General features: G+C 41.7%; 1 protein-coding gene across 5 annotated transcripts in view; it reads right to left on the bottom strand.

Moving 5' to 3' along the window:
- dock8 (dedicator of cytokinesis 8) overlaps positions 1-18,652 on the bottom strand; it is a 300,402-nt gene that overhangs the window by 22,764 nt on the left and 258,986 nt on the right. For all 5 annotated transcript variants that reach the window (XM_043718191.1, XM_043718205.1, XM_043718201.1 and 2 more), the window contains 5 exons: positions 14,436-14,588; positions 12,539-12,697; positions 10,152-10,252; positions 3,087-3,279; positions 2,848-2,991 (listed from right to left, as the gene is read on the bottom strand). In XM_043718191.1, the coding sequence (XP_043574126.1) occupies positions 2,848-2,991; positions 3,087-3,279; positions 10,152-10,252; positions 12,539-12,697; positions 14,436-14,588 (750 nt within the window). The remainder of the gene's footprint in view (positions 1-2,847; positions 2,992-3,086; positions 3,280-10,151; positions 10,253-12,538; positions 12,698-14,435; positions 14,589-18,652) is intronic.

Raw genomic sequence — 18,652 nt, 5'->3', positions numbered from 1 at the left:
GAAGAGAGTGTAACCAGGTTGGGAGGGGTCTTTGATTATGTTGGCTGCTTTTCCGAAGCAGTAGGAAGTCAATGGTAGATTAGATCAGACTAGTTTCCCAACTGTATGGAAACAGGCCCTTCAGCCCAACAAGTCCATACTGAACCTCCGAAGAATAACCCACTCAGACCCATTCCCTCCCCTGTATTTGCCCCTGACTAATGCACCTAATACTATGGGTAATTTACAATGGAGATAAGGAGAAACATCTTCAGCCAGAGACTGGGAAATCTATGGAATTCATTACCACAGAGGGCTGTGGAGGCCAGGTCACTGAGTATATTTGAGACTGAGATAGATAGGTTCTTGAGTATCAAGGGGATCAAGGGTTACGGGGAGAAAGTGGGAGAATGGGGTTGAGAAACTTATCAGCCATGATTGGATGGCAGAGCAGACTCAATAGGCTGAATGGCCTAATTTCTGCTCCTATGTCTCATGGTTTTAATGTCTCAGGTCCAGTGACCCTTCCTCAGAATTGGATTCTTATGACAACTGATAATTGTTATTAGACATCTTATTCCTGATATTTTTACTGAATTCAAATCCCACCATTAAAACCAGGGTCCTCAGAACATTCAACATGTCTCGCTGCATCTGAGGAGGGAAAGACACTCCATGAATGAATAAAACAAAAGTTCTGAAGGTCAGAATGTTAACTCTGTTCTCTTTCCACACATGCTACCAGACCTGCTGAGGTTCCCCAGCAACTTCTGTCTTTGTTTCAGATCTTCAGCATCTGGATCTCTGGAGGACAAGTCCAGTGACAATATCCCAAGGCTATTGACTGATTGAAATAGGAAAGACTCCATTGTCAAACATTGACACTGTGTACAAAAGTACATTTGAAAAGGAAACAAGCTAAGTTATACCCATTTAAACGTTTGCACTTGTGGGACTAAGTCCCCAGAGATTAAAAGAATGTATTACAAGCCCCAAGGTATTTCAGTTGGGATTGAACCACTGGGTTGGATGTTAATGTGAAGTTGCATGTGGAGCATGGGGAATCACTAATACGTGGAAAAGCTGGAAATATGCCGTTTCATTAGCATTTAAATTCCCCATCCTCTCAGTAGTAGTGGGCTTGATGAGTATCCTGAAGCTAAGGTCTTAACTCAAGTACATAGATAATCCAAACTTGCACATTGGTGAGGTTGGAGTTGCTGATCCGAAAATTAGACTTAACACAGTGGACTCCAGATGAACACAGGCTCAGTATCCTTGGTTGAGCTGGCTGTTGCTGACTCCTCACAATCCTTCTGAGGATGCACCGTCAAAAGGCACACGCAGACAATACGACAGCTCAGGTATTCAACCTTTAGGTCTAGTAAAAGAGAACGTTTTGTTTTCAGCTGGTGGCTCACACTTTGAGTGAGCAAGAGGGCAGATTCAAGGACAGCAGTGGAGAAGCCATGTCAGACCCTGCAGGCATCTCCAAGTTCTGTTCAACACAATGCAGAATGCTGTAACCTTGGTACTGCTGATGAAGAAAACATTGTGCTGCAGCAGAGATTGAGTAATTACAGGCCTTAAAAACACACTCTTCTGAACTGTAGACAAATGGAAAAATTCCACCTCAGTCTTGAGCAGGTCAATGTCACAGGACATCACAGCTATGAAGTCTTCAGCGGACAATGGGCCAATTCCACGAAGCTATTAACTTGACAGTTGAACAAGTGCATTCATGCTTTGAACAAGGGTTTGCAAATTCTGAGGGCCTCACCCAGTATTTTAATTGGTGTGTTTTATTGTAAGCTTCAGTTGTAAGAACATGGTTGGCATGGACTAAATGGACTGAAGGGTCTGTTTCTATGCTGCATGATTCTATGAATCTATGACTTTATGAATACAAATTACAGATCTCTGATCTTACAATGGTATTTGGCAACATAAAACCACACAAGAATATCTTTGTTACATATCCTACAGCAAGGAGCATGCTAATTCTTTTTAAACACATTAATGACTACTCTGAAAGATTTAATCCCTTATAACAGTCTTCAGCCAATTTCAAAAGAACCTGCTGAGGTTTTTGAAGCTCATCATGAAGCTATATTTCTACTTCGTGTACAATCAGAACATGCAGTGGGGAACATTGGCACTCAGTCTATTCCAGACACATTTAAGGCGATCCTAGCCACCAACTGAGAGAAATACCTTCCTGACTACAAATGTCCTCCATGCAGACTTCCTTGGCAGGATATATTTGAACAAAAAACAAGTGATTGCTGATTAAAAATCCCAAACTGTGTGTAACATCAACACAATGGCCAGCAAATTCAATTTTAACTCAGTCTGTGTTTCAGGCAGAGGAGAGGTTGCTTGAATGTAGAAAGTGAGATATTCAGTCAACAAATGTCAGAACCTAAAGTATTTTAACTCTGAGTTCATTTCAGATTAGTGGTACGAAAGACTTTTGAGAACTTTTGGGTAGAGACAGAATGAGGGGAGGGGTATAGGGGGCTGGGAACAGTGCTGTTTCTCCAACTGCTCCCTGGCTCAGTTTCTGATGGACAGACAGGTAAGGTTAAACACAATCTGAATATCCCTGGTTCATGTCCACAGCCATAGAATTCAAAATTTCTGCTCTCCTAAGCAGGTGCACTGCTGGCTCACACTAACTGATTAATGATTTCTGTTTTTCGTTGGCGAGGTCCTTTACAAAGTACAAAATACCCAAGCCACTCCTCCACAGTCATTCTCATAATTCTCCATGTATGAGCTGGACAGGGACTCTGCAACATGTTGGCGTGTGGGTAACAGGAGCTAAAGGAAGGAGGAGAAGTAAATAAGTACATAAAGGACACTTACCGTGCTGAAAAGCTCAGCAGCTTGTTCAAGCAAACCCACAAGACCATTTTCACTGAAATATCTTCCACTGCATATTCCGTCTTCATCTGGGGACAAGATATCATCTGATACTGCAGATTCTTCCAGAACATTAGGTGATATATTCTGGAAACCACGACAGAAAAAAAAAAGTTAGAATCAAGTTCCTTATGCACTTGGGTATATAAATAGTGGTGCTAAGTGAATACTTTCAGACGTACCTGAAAGCTAACACTGCCCACAGGAAGGTACTTGTGATCTTCCAACATGCTGAGGTACTCTGCTACCAGTGCTGCAGCATGCACCAAACACAATGCAGCCTCAGTGTAACACTGCCTCTTCGTATGCTTCTCAGCCATGTTCTGTAGCCAGGTCAAACGTAGGTCAGGTGAAGTCTGATATCCTTTAGCCAACCTGAATTATTAATTTCAAAAAGAAAAGTAGTAATTACATAAGAAATAAAACAATAATCAGGACTAGAAAGGCCATTTATAATTGAAGGAATTGCAGGTGTTGTAAATCAGAAATTTCTGGAAAAACTCAGTAAATCTGACAGCAGCGATGGAGAGAAATCAGAGTTAAGGTTTTGGGTCCACTGACCCTTCCTCAGGACCCAGAATATGGCATTGTGATGAGGCTGGGGGAGAAACTCTGACCTCAGAAATAATGTAGGAACTGTGCTTCCAAATCCCACAGTAGTGGCTGGGGGAGTGTAAAACTGATCAATAAATCTGGAATAAAAAGCTAGTCTCAGTAATGTTGACTGTGACAACGATCATTGATTCCATGTGGTTCACTCATTACAAGAAGGTAAAGAAAGCCATTTGGCCCATTTTGTCTGGAACAGCTCTTGAAATGAGCATCTTGACTTCATAAAATTCTCCTGCTTTTCCCCATTCCCTTACACATTGTTTCTGTTTGAACAACTATCCAAAGTTCAGTTGAATGCTTCAATTGAACCTGCCTTCACCACCCTTCCAGGTACTACATTCCAGACTGGTAACACTCCTGAGAAAATATTTTTTTCTCACAGCACTTTTGCTTATTTCACAAATCACCTTAAACACTCACATCCTTGATCTTTTTACAAGTCTGAACATTCCTCTCCATCTACTTTATCTAACGCCTCATAATTTTGAAAACGTCCATCAGATCTCCTCTCAGCCTTCATCTCTCCAAGGAAAGCAGCCCTGACCTCTCCAATTTATCCTCATAATTGAAGTTTCTCATCCTGGAACCATTTTGTTAATCTCTTCTGACCTCTCTCCAGTACGTTCACATACTTCCTATAATATAGTGCCCACAACTAGACACAATACTCCAGCTGAGGCCTGTGATGCTGCTGCTCCTTTAACAAGGTTATGGTCAAAGAACCATAGAGATGTACGGCACGGAAACCAACCCTTCGGTCCAACTTGTCCATGCCAACCAGATATCCCAACCTAATCTAGTCCCACTTGTCAGCACCCAGCCCATATCCTTCCAAACCCTTCCTATTCATATACCCATCCAGATGCCTTTTAAATGTTGTAATTTTACCAGCCTCCATCACTTCCTCTGGCAGCTCATTCCATACATGCACCACTCTGCATGAAAACGTTGCTCCTTAGGTCTCTTTTATATCTTTCCCCTCTCACCCTAAACCTATGCCCTCTAGTTCTGGGAAAAGACCCCAGGGAAAATACCTTGTCTATTTATCCTATCCATTCCCATCATGATTTTATAAACCTTTAAGGTCACCCCCTCAGTCTCAGATGCTCCAGGGAAAACAGTCCCAGCCTGTTCAGCCTCTCCCTGTAGCCCAAACCCTCCAACCCTGGTAACATTCTTGTAAATCTTTTCTGAACCCTTTTAGGTTTCACAACATCCTTCTGACAGGAAGGAGACCAGAATTGCATGTAATATTCCAACAGTGGCCTAACCAATGTCATGTACAGCCACAACATGACCTCCCAGCTCCTGTACTCAATACTTTGACCAATAAAGGAAAGCATACCAAACACCTTCTTCACTATCCTATCTACCTGCGACTCCACTTTCAAGGAGGTATGAACATGCACTCCAAAGTCTCTTTGTTCAGCAACACTCCCAAGGACCTTCCCATTAAGTATATAAGTTCTGATAAGATTTGCTTTCCCAAAATGCAACATCTCACATTTATCTAAATTAAACTCCATCTGTCACTCCTCAGCCCATTGGCTCATCTGGTCAAGATCCCATTGGACTCTGAGATAGCCTTCTTCGCTGTCCACTACACCTCCAATTTTGGTGTCATCTGCAAGCTTACTAACTGTACCTCTTATGCTCCCATACAAATCATTTATGTAAATGACTTAAAGCAGTGGACCCAGCACCGATCCTTATGGCACTCCAATGGTCACAGGCCTCCAGTCTGAAAAGCAAAGCCCCACCACCACCCTCTGTCTTCTACCTTGGAGCCAGCTCTATATCCAAATGGCTAGTTCTCCCTGTATTCCGTGAGATCTAACCTTGCTAACCAGTCTCACATGGGGAACCTTGTCGAATGTCTTACTCAAGTCCATATAGGTCACGTCCACTGCTCTGCCCATCAATCCTCTTTGCTATTGCTTCAAAAAACTCAATCAAGTTCGTGAGATGTGCTTTCCCACACACAAAGCCATGTTTACTATCCCTAATCAGTCCTTGCCTTTCCAAATACATGTACACCCTGTCTCTCAGGATTCCCTCCAACAACTTGCCCACCACTGACCTCAGGCTCACCAGTCTATATTTCCCTGGCTTGTCCTTACCACCCTTCTTAAACAGTGGCACCACATCAACCAACCTCCAGTCCGGCACCTCACCTGTGATTATTGATGATCTCAGTGAGGGGCCCAGAATCACTTCTCTAGCTTCCCACAGAGTTCTAGGGTACACCTGATCAGGTCCTGGGGATTTATCCACTTTTATGCATTTCAAGACATCCAGTACTTCCTCCTCTGTAATATGGACATTTTTCAAGATATCTCCATCTATTTCCCTACATTCTATGTCTTCCATGTCCTTTTCCATAGTAAACACTGATGCAAAATACTCGTTTAGTATCTCCCCCATCTCCTGCGTCTCCACACAAAGGCCGCGTTGCTGATCTTTGAGGGGCCCTATTCTCTCCCTAGTTACCCTTTTGTCTTTAATGTATTTGTAAAAACCCTTTGGATTCTCCTTAACTCTATTTGCAAATGTAATCTCATGTCTCCTTTCGCCCTCCTGATTTCCCTCTTAAGTATACTCCTACTTCCTTTATACTCTCCTAAGGATTCACTCGAGCTATCCTGTTTATACCTGATGTATGCTTCCTTCTTTTTCTTAACCAAAACCTAAATGTCTTTAGTCATCCAGCATTCCCTAAACCTATCAGCCTTTCCTTTCACCCTAACAAGAATATACTTTCTATGGACTCTCGTTATCTCATTTCTGAAGGTTTCCCATTTTCCAGGCGTCCCTTTACCTGCGAACATCTGCCCCCAATCAGCTTTTAGGAGTTCTTGCCTAATACGTAAAAATTAGCCTTCCTCCAATTTAGAACTTCAACTTTTAGATCTGGTCTATCATTTTCCATCACTATTTAAAGCGAATAGAATTATGGTCACTGACCCAAAAGTGCTCCCCTACTGACACCTCAATCACCTGCCCTGCCTTATTTCCCAACAGTAGGTCAAGTTTTGCACCTTTTCTAGTGGGTACATCCACATACTGAATCAGAAAATTTTCTTGTACACACTTAATAAATTCCTCTCCATCTAAACCCTTTACACTATGGCAGTCCCAGTCGATGTTTGGAAAGTTAAAATCCCCTACCATAACCACCCCAACCAACCATTCTTACAAGATAACTGAGATCTCCTTCCAAATTTGTTTCTCAATTTCCCTCTGACTGTTGGGGCGTCTATAATGCAATCCCAATAAGGTGATCATCCCTTTCTTATTTCTCAGTTCCACCCAAATAACTTCCCTGGATGTATTTCCAGGAATATCCTCCCAAAGTACAGCTGTAATGCTATCCTTTATCAAAAATGCCACTCCCTCTCCTCTCTTGGCCCTCTTTCTATCTTTCCTGTAGCATTTGTATCCTGTAACATTCAGCTGCCAGTCCTGCCCATCCTTGAGACACGTTTCTATATTTGCTATGATATCCCAGTGTCATGTTCCTAACCATGCTCTGAGTTCATCTGCCTTCCCTGTTAGGCCTCTTGCATTGAAGTAAATGCAGTTTAATTTATCAGTCCTATCTTGTTCTCTGCTTTGTCCCTGCCTGCCCTGACTGTTTGACTTCCTTCTTTTCTCAACTGTACCAGTCTCAAATTGAACTCTTTCCTCACTATTTCCCTGGGCCCCAGCCCCCCCCACTAGTTTAAATCCTCCTGAGGGGCTCTAGCAAATCTCCCCTCCCCGACAGTATATTAGCCCCCTTCCAATTCAGGTGCAATCCATTCTTCTTGTATAGGTCACTTCTACCCCAGAAGAGATTCCAATGATCTAAAAATGTGAATCCTTCTCCCATACACCAGCTCCTCAGCCACACATTCACCTACTCTATCCTCCTATTCCTACCCTCACTAGCTTGTAACACCAGGAATAATCCAGATATGGTGTCCTTGGCGTTTTTTCAGAGGTCGTAAAAGACACAGACTCCAAAAGGTCTGGGCTTGGATGGGTTTTAAAGCCAGTTTAATTATTGATAACAGATCCTGCCTCAGGCAAAAGGCCTTTAAGTTTTAAGAGAAACACTTGTACAATGTACTCTGATGTACAATGTACTCTGGTGTACAATGTACACTCGTACTCTAATTTGGTTTGGTCTTGCTATTCATTGTAAGCAGTCAGGCAGTTGTAAAAAGCTGTTGGACCCAAAGAAGCAAGTCCATGCTGATCCTCCTTCCTCTCTGACATCTCTCCTGTAAGACCCTGTGTTTTATTTTACCTTTGGCACCAAGGCGAGTTTATGGGGATTGTTGCAAGTATTTGGAACAGCATCATTAATTTGGGATGGTCAGTTGGGCCTTTGGATGGGTTAGGTTATTCAGCACTCTGTTCTCTTTTGTTGGTGCTTGATTTGATAATCTTATAAATAAATTCTGTTTTGTCTAAAACTAAGTGCTTTGACAAGCTGCATCCCTCCTGGAATTTCCACGTTACACCTGCTTAAAAGAACTTGCAAAGTTAGGATCTGGGCTACTTTCTTGAAATGCTTTGAGGGTTCTGGCCTGGTCCATAACAGGCCTAACAGGTGTGTTAAAGAAGTTCAACATCAGCTTAGTCTTTTACTCTCTGCCACGATGAATAAATCTCAGGATACTGCATACTTTATTAACTGCTCCCTCCATTTATCTAGCCACTTCAATGGTCTGTGGCAGGTATAGCCAGATCCCTCTGCATCCCATTTAATATTGTTCCCCTATTTTATATTGTCTTTTCATCCATTTCCTCCTAAAATGCATTACTTCACATTACCCTTCATTTAACTTCACCTGTCACTTATCTGCCCATTCCATCAGCTTGTCAAGGTGCTTTTGAAATTCTGCACTGTCCTTTGCACAGTTCATAATGTTTCCAAGTATTTTATTATCCACAAACTTTGAAATTGTATACAGCAATGAAGATCTACAATATTAATATATAACAGAAAAATCAAATCATAACTGACATTATTGATTTATTCACAGGATATGGGCATCGAAGGTGGTTCAGCATTTCTTGCCCACCCCTGACAGCCCAGAGGGCATTTGAGAGTGAACCACATTGTTGTGGGAATGTGTGAAACTCAAGTACAAACCTTGCTCCAGCATGAAGATTATCAATGGACCCCCTTACTCTTTGTTTCCTCTGACTCAGTAATTTTGTATCCATGTGGTGACTGTCCCTTGCATTCCATGAGTTATAACTTTTCTCACAATTTGTTGTGTGTTACCAGGTTGAACACCAGCTAGAAGTCCATGTGCAGTTGTTCAACAATTTCACCCTCATTAACCCTTCCAGTTACCTTTTCAAAATATCTCCAGCAAGTTTGTTAAACATGATTTCCCCTTTAGAAATCCATGTCAATCATTGCTCTTTTTCCATGTGACTATAGTTTTATCATGAATCATTGATTTCAGAAACTTCCCCGACACTCATTTCAAACTGACTGGTCTATAATTGCTGCCTTATCCTGATAACCTTTTTTTTAATATACAAGCTTTGGTCCTTTAGGGAGTGAATGCGTCATCCTAGCCTCCTCTGGCCTACATGTGACTCCAGACTCACAGCAATGTGATTGACTGCTGAAATTGCAGAATAATAGTCATAAAGATGAGAACAGGAGAGAAAGGGGAGGTGGTTGCAATATTGATCAAAAAATGAATTACCGGGATGATATCTTGGAAGGATCATCAAACAGAGCTACATGAATAGAAGCAAAAGCTACAAAAGCAGCAAACATGCTGTAGATGTGTGCTATCGGCCCTACTACAATAAACTGAGATTCAAACATTAATCAAATATCAGAGAAGTGTAATAATAAGGCAGTGATTAGTATACGATAATAACTGTCTAAATATTAACTGGGTTTACCTTTAGTGTGCAAGGTAGGGTGGGAACAAAATTCTTAAATTACATCCAGAAGAACTTTATTTTCCCACTATGTAGAAACAACAAGGGCCTGGGTATTTCTGGACCGTTTATCTGGAAATGAGCTTGGACAGGAGGAAGACGGGGAGCATTTTGGAGATAACCCAGACACATTTAAGATATTTATTTTCTTTCAATCTATCGACAGATAAGAGAAAGGAGATGATGCACTGAATGTCACATGCATCTCACTGAAGCATCCCTATATTGGTACACATTCAGAATCAGCAGGGATGATCATTGTAGATCAGTTATTGGCCTTCAGTAACCTAGATTAGATTAGATTAGATTAAATTCCCTACAGTGTGGAAACAGGCCCTTCGGCCCAACAAGTCCACACTGACCCTCCAAAGACCAACCCACCCAGACCTATTCCCCTATGGGCAATTTAGCATGTCCAATTCACCTAACCTGCACATCTTTGGATTGTGGGAGGAAACCGGAGCACCCGGAGGAAACCCACACAGACACGGGGAGAATGTGCAAACTCCACACAGACAGTCGCCCGAGGTGGGAATTGAACCCGGGTCCCTGGTGCTGTGAGGCAGCAGTGCTAACCACTGAGCCACCATGCCACCCGTTGCCGAAAAGCGCAAAGTGTAGCAATGATAGGTCACCTAGAAATGATGACAGTGTGCTTTTTGGGAGTGTTTATTTACCTGTACATTAGATCCATGAGCATCTCAGGATCTTTCTGGAACTCCCTCATTTTGACAGTGTCAGATAAGATGCTGTTGAGATTAAACAGTAGTTCCTCCACCTGGAAACAATTAAAATAACAGAGAATACATTAACTACAGTGATTAGTGTATACTGTCATTTTACATTACAGTTTCACATGGATTTATTAATCACATTGTGTGCAACTTTAGAATATTAATAATGATTTATTCTTTCATCGGATGTGGATATCACTGGGTGGATATCACGAAGGTGATGCTGTGTCTCCTTCTTGAATAGCTACAATCCACGTCATGTAGGTACAGGAAAGAAAGGAGGTTTCTAGACCCAGTAAAGGCACAACAATATAGTCCTAAGTCAGCATAGAATAGAGAGGAACCTGCAACTGATGGCGGTCTCATGTATGTAGGACAAATGCAGAACATAAGAATTAGAGCAGGGGTAGGCCATTTGGCCCCTCAAGCCTGCTCCATCATTCAACAAAATCAAGACTGATCTGCCCTCAACTGTTTTTTTGAGCCTGCTCAGCATGTTGTCAAATTCCTGATACTTCAAAAATCTCATTACATCCTCTTTAAACACTTTCACAATGATCTAACCTCCACAAGTCTCTAGGGTAGATAATTCCAGGCATTCACTAACCCCTGGGAAAAGAAATTCCTTTGTATCTCAATTTTAAATGAGTGTTCCTTTATTCTCTAACTATGTTGTTCAGATCCCCCACTAGTGAAAACATCCTCTCAACATCTACCTGATCTCCAGCGTCTGTAGTCCTCATTCTCAACATCTACCTTGTCAAGACCCCTCAGAATCTGACATGTTTCAATGAGATCACCCCTTATTATTCTAGACTGTAATCAATAAAGGCCCAACTTGTTTAACACTTCTTGATAAGTCAACTCTTTCACCACAGGAATTTGCCAAGTGAATCTCTTTTGAACTGTCTGAAAAGGCAATATATCATTATTTTTAAATACTGGGAGAAAACTGTACACAGTATTCCAAGTGCTGCCTCATCATCACCCTGAATACTTGTAGCATGACTTGCCTGTTTTTAAACACCATCCCTCTAGCAATAAAGGCTAAACTTCCATTTGCCCTCTTAATTACTTGTTGCACCTGTATGCTAACATTTTGTGTTGCATTGAAAGAACACCCAGATCCCTCTGCACAGCAGTCTTTTAGTGTTTCTGTCCATTTAAGTTATAGTCTGACTTTAAATTTTTCCAATCAAAAGTGCATAATCTCATACTTTCCTACATTAAACTCCATTTGTTACTCATTCAACCTCCTTATGTCTTTTTGGATTATTAGAAAATTTGGATGCATCCACTCTGCACCTTCCTTCAAGTCATTAATAAAGATAGTAAATAATTGAGAGTCTGGAACTGATCCCCATGTCACTCCATTAGTCACCTGAAAAAGACCCATTAATCTCGACTCTCTCTCATCTGTATCCATGCTGCTACATTATCCATAATAACATGAACCTTTTATGTGGTATCTTATTGAATGATTTCTGAAAATCCAAACATACAATATCTACCGGTTCCCCTTTATCCTCAAAGAACTCGAGAAAAATTGTTGAACATGATTTCCCAATCACAAATCCATGCTGACTCTGTTTCATTGTGCTCAGCCTTTACAAATATCCTATTTTTTCATAATAATGGAATCTAGCATTTTGCCACACCAGATGTTGGGCTAACTGGCCTATAGTTTCCTGCTATCTGCCTCACTCCTATCTTAAATGGGGGTATCATGTTAGCAGTTTTCTAAATCGCTGGAACAATCCCAGTATCTAGTGCAGTCTGGAATATTTAAAACAATCCCTCCACCATCTCACATACCTGGGCAATTTTCCAAATTACTGGATAGGCGCAATAATTGTAACATACCCATTATGGATTACATTGGCCAGGTTAGACCTGAACTGCTTTTATATTGAGTTGAGTGTGGTGCTTGCTGTTGACATGTTGTTGTAGTACAACAGGCTACATTCCAAAACAAAAATGCTGCATTTGTGAAGTCATGCATGATTTGATCTCAGGATCCAAAAGCTTTGAAATCCAGAATTCAGAATATAATCAAATAAGACAGGCCCAATTTCCAATTAAGTCTCCTGGAGATCACCTTGCTACAATACATCTCTGATATTAACCTTTGGAAGGAAAAGGGATGATACTTTTATAGTGTGGACTCTAATTTGGAGATGTGGACTAACTTTGGATCAGTTATACTTCAGCATAACACTGTAAACAGACTCAGCAGAACATAGAGTCATGTACATTCCTGTGGAAAGTATATTTATGTCCATATCGGATGTTGTTATTTTAGCGTTACACTTCGTATGAGGTCTCCTCACCTGAATTGGAAACATTGTCGGTTGCATATCATCATCTTCCTCTGCATAAGCCAGAACAGTTCGTAAAGCTCGCCTCAAATATTCTTCATTAAAATCTGATGATTTACCCACCAGAGATGCTAACGACATGGTGACCTGCATTTTAACTCTAGCAAAATTCTGGAAATGGAAAACACTAAAATCAATCTAAGTTACACAAGCATTAATTCTTTTTCCCTCTATACATCACTGATGGAATCATACAAACATACAACTGGCATAATTTATGACATCAGATAGTTGCAAATATTGATTGAAATGTGTATTGATCTGCTTTTCAATTTGATTTTGCTATTACATTGAGAAGGTATGTCACTGTGAAAGAATGCAGCTATTAACATACACCCAGCTTCTGTTGCAGAGCTTGCTCGTTTGGGAATTGTGAAACGTTATATTTACATGACAGCCTTGTGATGTTAATTTCTATTGATGGATCTCTTGTAGAATTCGCAGGAAGCATTGTCTTGAGGTAGTAAACACATGTCCTCAAAGATAAATACACACATAGCAAATTGTTCAGGATGGAAATTTGGGTGGCACAGTGACTCAGTGGTTAGCACTGCTACCTCACAGCGCCAAGGGCCCAGGTTCGATTCTCCCTGTGTCTGCATGGGTTTCCTCCGGGTGCTCCGGTTTCCTCCCACAGTGTAAAGATGTGCAGACCAGGTGAATTGGCCATGTTAAGTTGCCTATAGTAATAGGTGCATTAGTCAGGGGTAAATATAGATTACAGGAATGGGTCTGGGTGTGTTACTCTTGGAGGGTCGGCGTGGACTTGTTGGGCCAAAGGGCCTGTTTCCCTACTTTAGGGGATCTAAGGAATCTCTTTTCAAGTTCAAATCATGAACAGCTGTAATTATTGGTGCTGGAACACAAAGGCTAACACTTGCCGCACATGCAGTCTCAGTGTCAAAGTGTCAGCTACATACAGTAAAGCAACCAAGTTGGCTTGACACAGCCTAACAATAAAGTTCAAGTGACCTATTTTTAACCAAGTTATTGTATCTATTCCACGTTAGTTATCCATTCTTATCATTATCAAACATGTTTCTGACAATTTAGTAAATTCGATGTTTATCTTGTAACATGAAGAATCGATTATAATATTCAGATTATTAAACAAGCAATCAATGAAAAAATGTTTTGACAGAAATATGTTTAAAAAAAATGATTCTATATAAAATCATGTTAGAAACTGAAGTTTTACTTTAGTATATTGGTAAATGGGGTTAGTGTAGGTTGAAAGTTTGAAAAATTCAGCATTCAGTAGGGAACACACAACAATGATCCTGTGATTCAGAGTCCCATGATCCTGCAAATAAACTACCTGAGCTGTGCAGTAACCTGCTTCATGAAGCCATTGTACATTGGAACTCACGTGAAATTTGATTGGTTATGTTAATGACAGGAAATGTCTTTTGCACATGCTCCAGGGGAACCTCCTGCAGCTGACCAGAGCAGAGGCAGGAAGAGCTGTGCAGGTGCCAGTGGGCTCTCTTTGGGACGACTGAGTGTACATCACTGTTTCTGATACCTTTAAGGTCAGCAGTGCAGTCAAAAATCAGGGTCAACTCACCACAATTACCCACATGTGTTAGTAAGATGTAAGAACAAATGAATAAGCCATTCATCAGCAGTTCCATTACCTGCTGCCAACAGACATGTTTCTGTCAGCACTGTAGATAAATATGACACTTCTATTTAATTGGAAAGGCAAACAGAGTATAATCTCCCAATGACACTAGCCATCGTTATTTATTTGTGAGGATTATGACAGAACAACAATATGACTTTGCAAGCCTGGTTGTTGACAACAAGCAGTTACTGCACATTCTCGATAAAAATAATGAAGCCTTACGCTGATTGTACTAAAGCTGTGCCTCATGATGAGGTACAGTGTGGCACAGGCTTGGGTCCTGGTACTGTCCATGCTGCTGCTGCAATGGTGTAACACTCTCTGACACATGTCAGAACACTGCTCTGCTTCCTCTTCAAACAGTAGGTCTGCATACTGGGAAAACAAGAAAATAATAGCATGGACATGTCAGAATTCCAGGGAACAAACTCTTAATGGGAGAAAGTGATGACTGCAGTGCTGGAGATCAGAGTGGAGATCAGTGTGGTGCTGGTAAAGCATAGCAGGTCAGGCAGCATCTGAGGAGCAGGAGAGTCAATGTTTTGGGCATAAGCCCTTCATCAGGAACCTGATGAAGGGCTTATGCCTGAAACATCGATCTTCCTGCTCCTTGGATGTTGCCTGATCTGCTGTGCTTTTCTAGCATCACACTCTCAAAAACAAACTCTGAATGTCAATCAATAACAACAACAATGCATTGCATTGAATGGATTAAAAATGGGTCCCAAGCCACTTCACACGCATTGAGCTAATGAAGGCCAAAAACTCACTGTGCGAAGTGGTATTCTCTTGGACTATCATTCAATAACAGCACTTATAATCCAAGAAATGCACATTTGACCTGATTCAAGCCCATGACGCACGAGATGCAATTGTTTAGGTTTATAAATGCAAAATTCTGGGGCCTATGATGTACAGTGTCCGACACAATTATTGTACTCATACATAGAAAGACATTGTGTATGTCTTAAGAATATAAAGTGCTGTATATACAACACTGACACGTTTTACTGTAGCTGAAAAAACATGCCATAAAGTGATTATTGTCTGCAACTGGTAATGTGTATGTCATAGTTAGCACAGACTGTACACAAAGGCACTTACAGCACAGGTAGAGACCTCATACCTACTGAAAGCCAGCTAGTACACTAAAATTACAACTGTATTTCTGAAAATGATGCCCCACAGATTCCAAGTTACCACCTGGGCTGACTTTTGTTGACAGCATCGAGCATTTGCACTCTGGCAGGTTCTCCAATGGCTTGGCAATTTTATCAAAGTGAAGTTGAGCTTTCTTGTCAGTTCACCTTGATTCTGTCTTTCACATCTGGGCTTTGGCTTCAGTAGATTTTGTTTAGATGCAGCATCAAGTTAGTCTTTGGATGAGCCTATTTGCATTCCCTTACTCGGTGTACTTTTGCCTTGTATACGTTTGTGCTCAATTTCTTTATGAATCCATTAGGGATTTTCACTGCTATCTCAGCCTTTCAATTTAACTGAGCATAATGTGGAGATCTTGCGATGTTGAGGTTCCCAATCCCTGTATGAAGTGGCTGAATTCTTCACTCAAGAACTGAGGACCATTGTCACTCATTGTCAGACTGCAAGTCATTGTGAAGTGAACTGGGCATGTAGATCTGATTCCAGTAGTTCACTGTGGAAATCATACACACTGCTGCTGCTGAGTGTCGGTGGAGATTTGTGGATATGATGTCAATAAAGTGGGCTGCTTCGTCCTGGATGGTGTCAAACGTTTTGGGTGCTATTGAAGCTGCACCCATCCTGGCAACAGGGGAGTTTCCCATCACACTCCTGATTTCTGCTCTTTAGATGATGGTCAGACTTTGGGGAGTCAGGAGGTAGTTACTCACTGCAATATTTCTAGCCTCTAACCTGCTCTTGTAGCCATTTTGTTTATATGGCTGGTCCAGCTGAGTTTCTGGTAAATGGTAATACCCATGATGCTGACAGTGGAGGATTCAGTGATGGTAACACCATTGAATGTCAAGGGGCAGTACTGAAATTGTCTCTTGTTGGAGATGGTCATTGTCCAGTGTTTGTGTGGAACAAATGTTACTTGCCACTTTTCAGCCCAAACCTGGATATTATCCAGATCCTGTTACATTTCAACATGGACTACTTCAGTATCTGAGGAGTCATGAATGTTTCTGTGCAATCATCAGTGAACATCTCCACTTCTGACCTTATGATGGAGGGAAGGTCATTGATGAAGCAGCTGAACATGCGTTGGCCTAGAACATTACCCTGAGAAACTCCTGCAGAGATGTCTTGTAACTGAGATGACTGACCTCCAACAACAATGACCATCTTCCTATATATCAGGTATGACTCCAACCAGCTGGGATTTTGCCCCCAGATTCCTGCTAATTCCAATTTTGGTCGGGCTCATTGATGCCTCACTTGGTCGAATGCAGACTTGATATCAAGGGCTGTCATTCTCACATCACTTTAAGTGAGAAGATGTGACCCTAGTGAGGGAATCTCAAATTAGAGGTCAAAAGTTACAGAAGAACAGGATACTCATATAAAGATAAGATGCGAAGGAATTTATTCTCTCAGAGGGTAGTGCTTGCCTGATATTACCTCCCCTAGAGCATGTTGAGGCTAGATCACTGAAAATATATAAGGAGTCGGTGGACAGATGTTTGAAATGTTGAGGAACTGATGACTATGAGGGGTTGGCAAGAAAGAACAGTTGTGACCTGGGGCAGATCAGCCATGGTATTATAGAACAGTCTGGCAGAGTTGGAGGCCAATTCCTGCTCCTATTTCCAATCTTCTCCTTACCATTTGTGGAATGCCCTAACAACAGATGTGTGCTTTTGGGCCTTCTACAATCTGACTGATCTAACTCCCAGAGGTCAATGGTGACAAGATATTCAGTTGTTGTCAGTGTGAGGAGATCTCCTGCAAACTTCATCCATAGTTTGTCTGGTTGTCACACACCATAAAGGGCTCTTCACCTCACTTAGCCTGGTTTTCATTGCAGTGGTCCTTAATTTAATTGCTCATGTTTGGCCAGTATATCACTTCTTTTGTCTTCCTCAGAATAGACTCAATTCCTTATTGGCTTGCATGAATATGCTTCTTTTTTATTCCAACTGCTGAAGTATTCTGACTGTCTTTCCTTATTACATGATGCCATCTAGGTTCTCACCTCTAAATGAGATACTCTCTTACAGCACACGGCATCTTCCTGATGTTTTCAGGGCTTCCTTCCCTCCCTACTTCCTGCAGCACTCTAACTGATGCCTCAAGTTGGCATTATTTGTTTGATTTGTGCAAGCTGCTTCAATGTCTCTGCTGGACTGAGGACGTCCGCAACATGTTGAGCTGTTGTTTCTTGGTGAATCTGTAGAGTTTCACAAAGAACTCTCAACCTGTTTCAGAGGCAGTGCTGCTCTCAACAGCATGTCAGCCACGTTCACCTGTCCCCCCTACACAGCTATCACATTTGCCATGTTTCTGCAATCAACATTCTTTGTTAATGCTTTGGAATACATGAAAGTGCTTTGAGGAAGATGCATTGAAGTGGCTTGTGGGTAGAATCCTGTTTCTCCCAAACAGGTATTGATTAAAATGTTCACAAGCAAAGTCAGGCACTCTTTCTCTATTTGAGCATAGTGTCATTTGGTTTGCATTCACAACCTGGATGATACAACTGGCTGTCCTTGTGGGGTAAGGTTTGCTCCAAGTCCTGTCTTGCTGCCATCATGCTTCAAGGTGACTTTGTCACTGACAGCTTACTACCTCAGTGCTGGTGTTGATGTCACTAGCTGTTTGACTCGAGGTAACAGTGCATCTTGGGAGACCAGATTTAAAAATGTGTACGTCTGCCCTGGTTAATGCTTTCCTCTCAAATTTGTGAACATTTCTGCAAAAATATTAACCTCTTTGAGGCCAGTGCACACCAACTTAACAGTTTACTGGATCCTGATGCCCTGTCTGTGTGATCTCATTATTCCACTAAATTGTCCGTCAGTAATTACTCTGAAACACTGAAATTAGTTAGGTTAGCTTGGAGCCCGACAGATAGAGCCATCACCCAGTGCACATCCTGTTCACATCAATGTAGTGATTGGAAGGAGGGACAGGAGAATCTCATTGACTATGAGATCCTTTATTGGGTTTATTAACCCTGGCTGAAAATGTGTTGCTGGAAAAGCGCAGCAGGTCAGGCAGCATCCAAGGAACAGGAGAATCGACGTTTCGGGCATAAGCCCTTCTTCGGGAATGAGGAAAGTGTGTCCAGCAGGCTAAGGTAAAAGGTAGGGAGGAGGGACTTGGGGGAGGGGTGTTGGAAATGCGATAGGTGGAAGGAGGTCAAGGTGAGGGTGAAAGGCCGGAGTGGGGTGGGGGCGGAGAGGTCAGGAAGAAGATTGCAGATTAGGAAGGCGGTGCTGAGTTTGAGGGATTAG

Source organism: Chiloscyllium plagiosum, chromosome 2, assembly GCF_004010195.1.
Source record: "Chiloscyllium plagiosum isolate BGI_BamShark_2017 chromosome 2, ASM401019v2, whole genome shotgun sequence".
NCBI lineage: Eukaryota > Metazoa > Chordata > Chondrichthyes > Orectolobiformes > Hemiscylliidae > Chiloscyllium > Chiloscyllium plagiosum.
The sequence above is the reverse complement of the archived record's forward strand: the minus strand, read 5'-3'. Positions and strand labels throughout refer to the sequence as shown.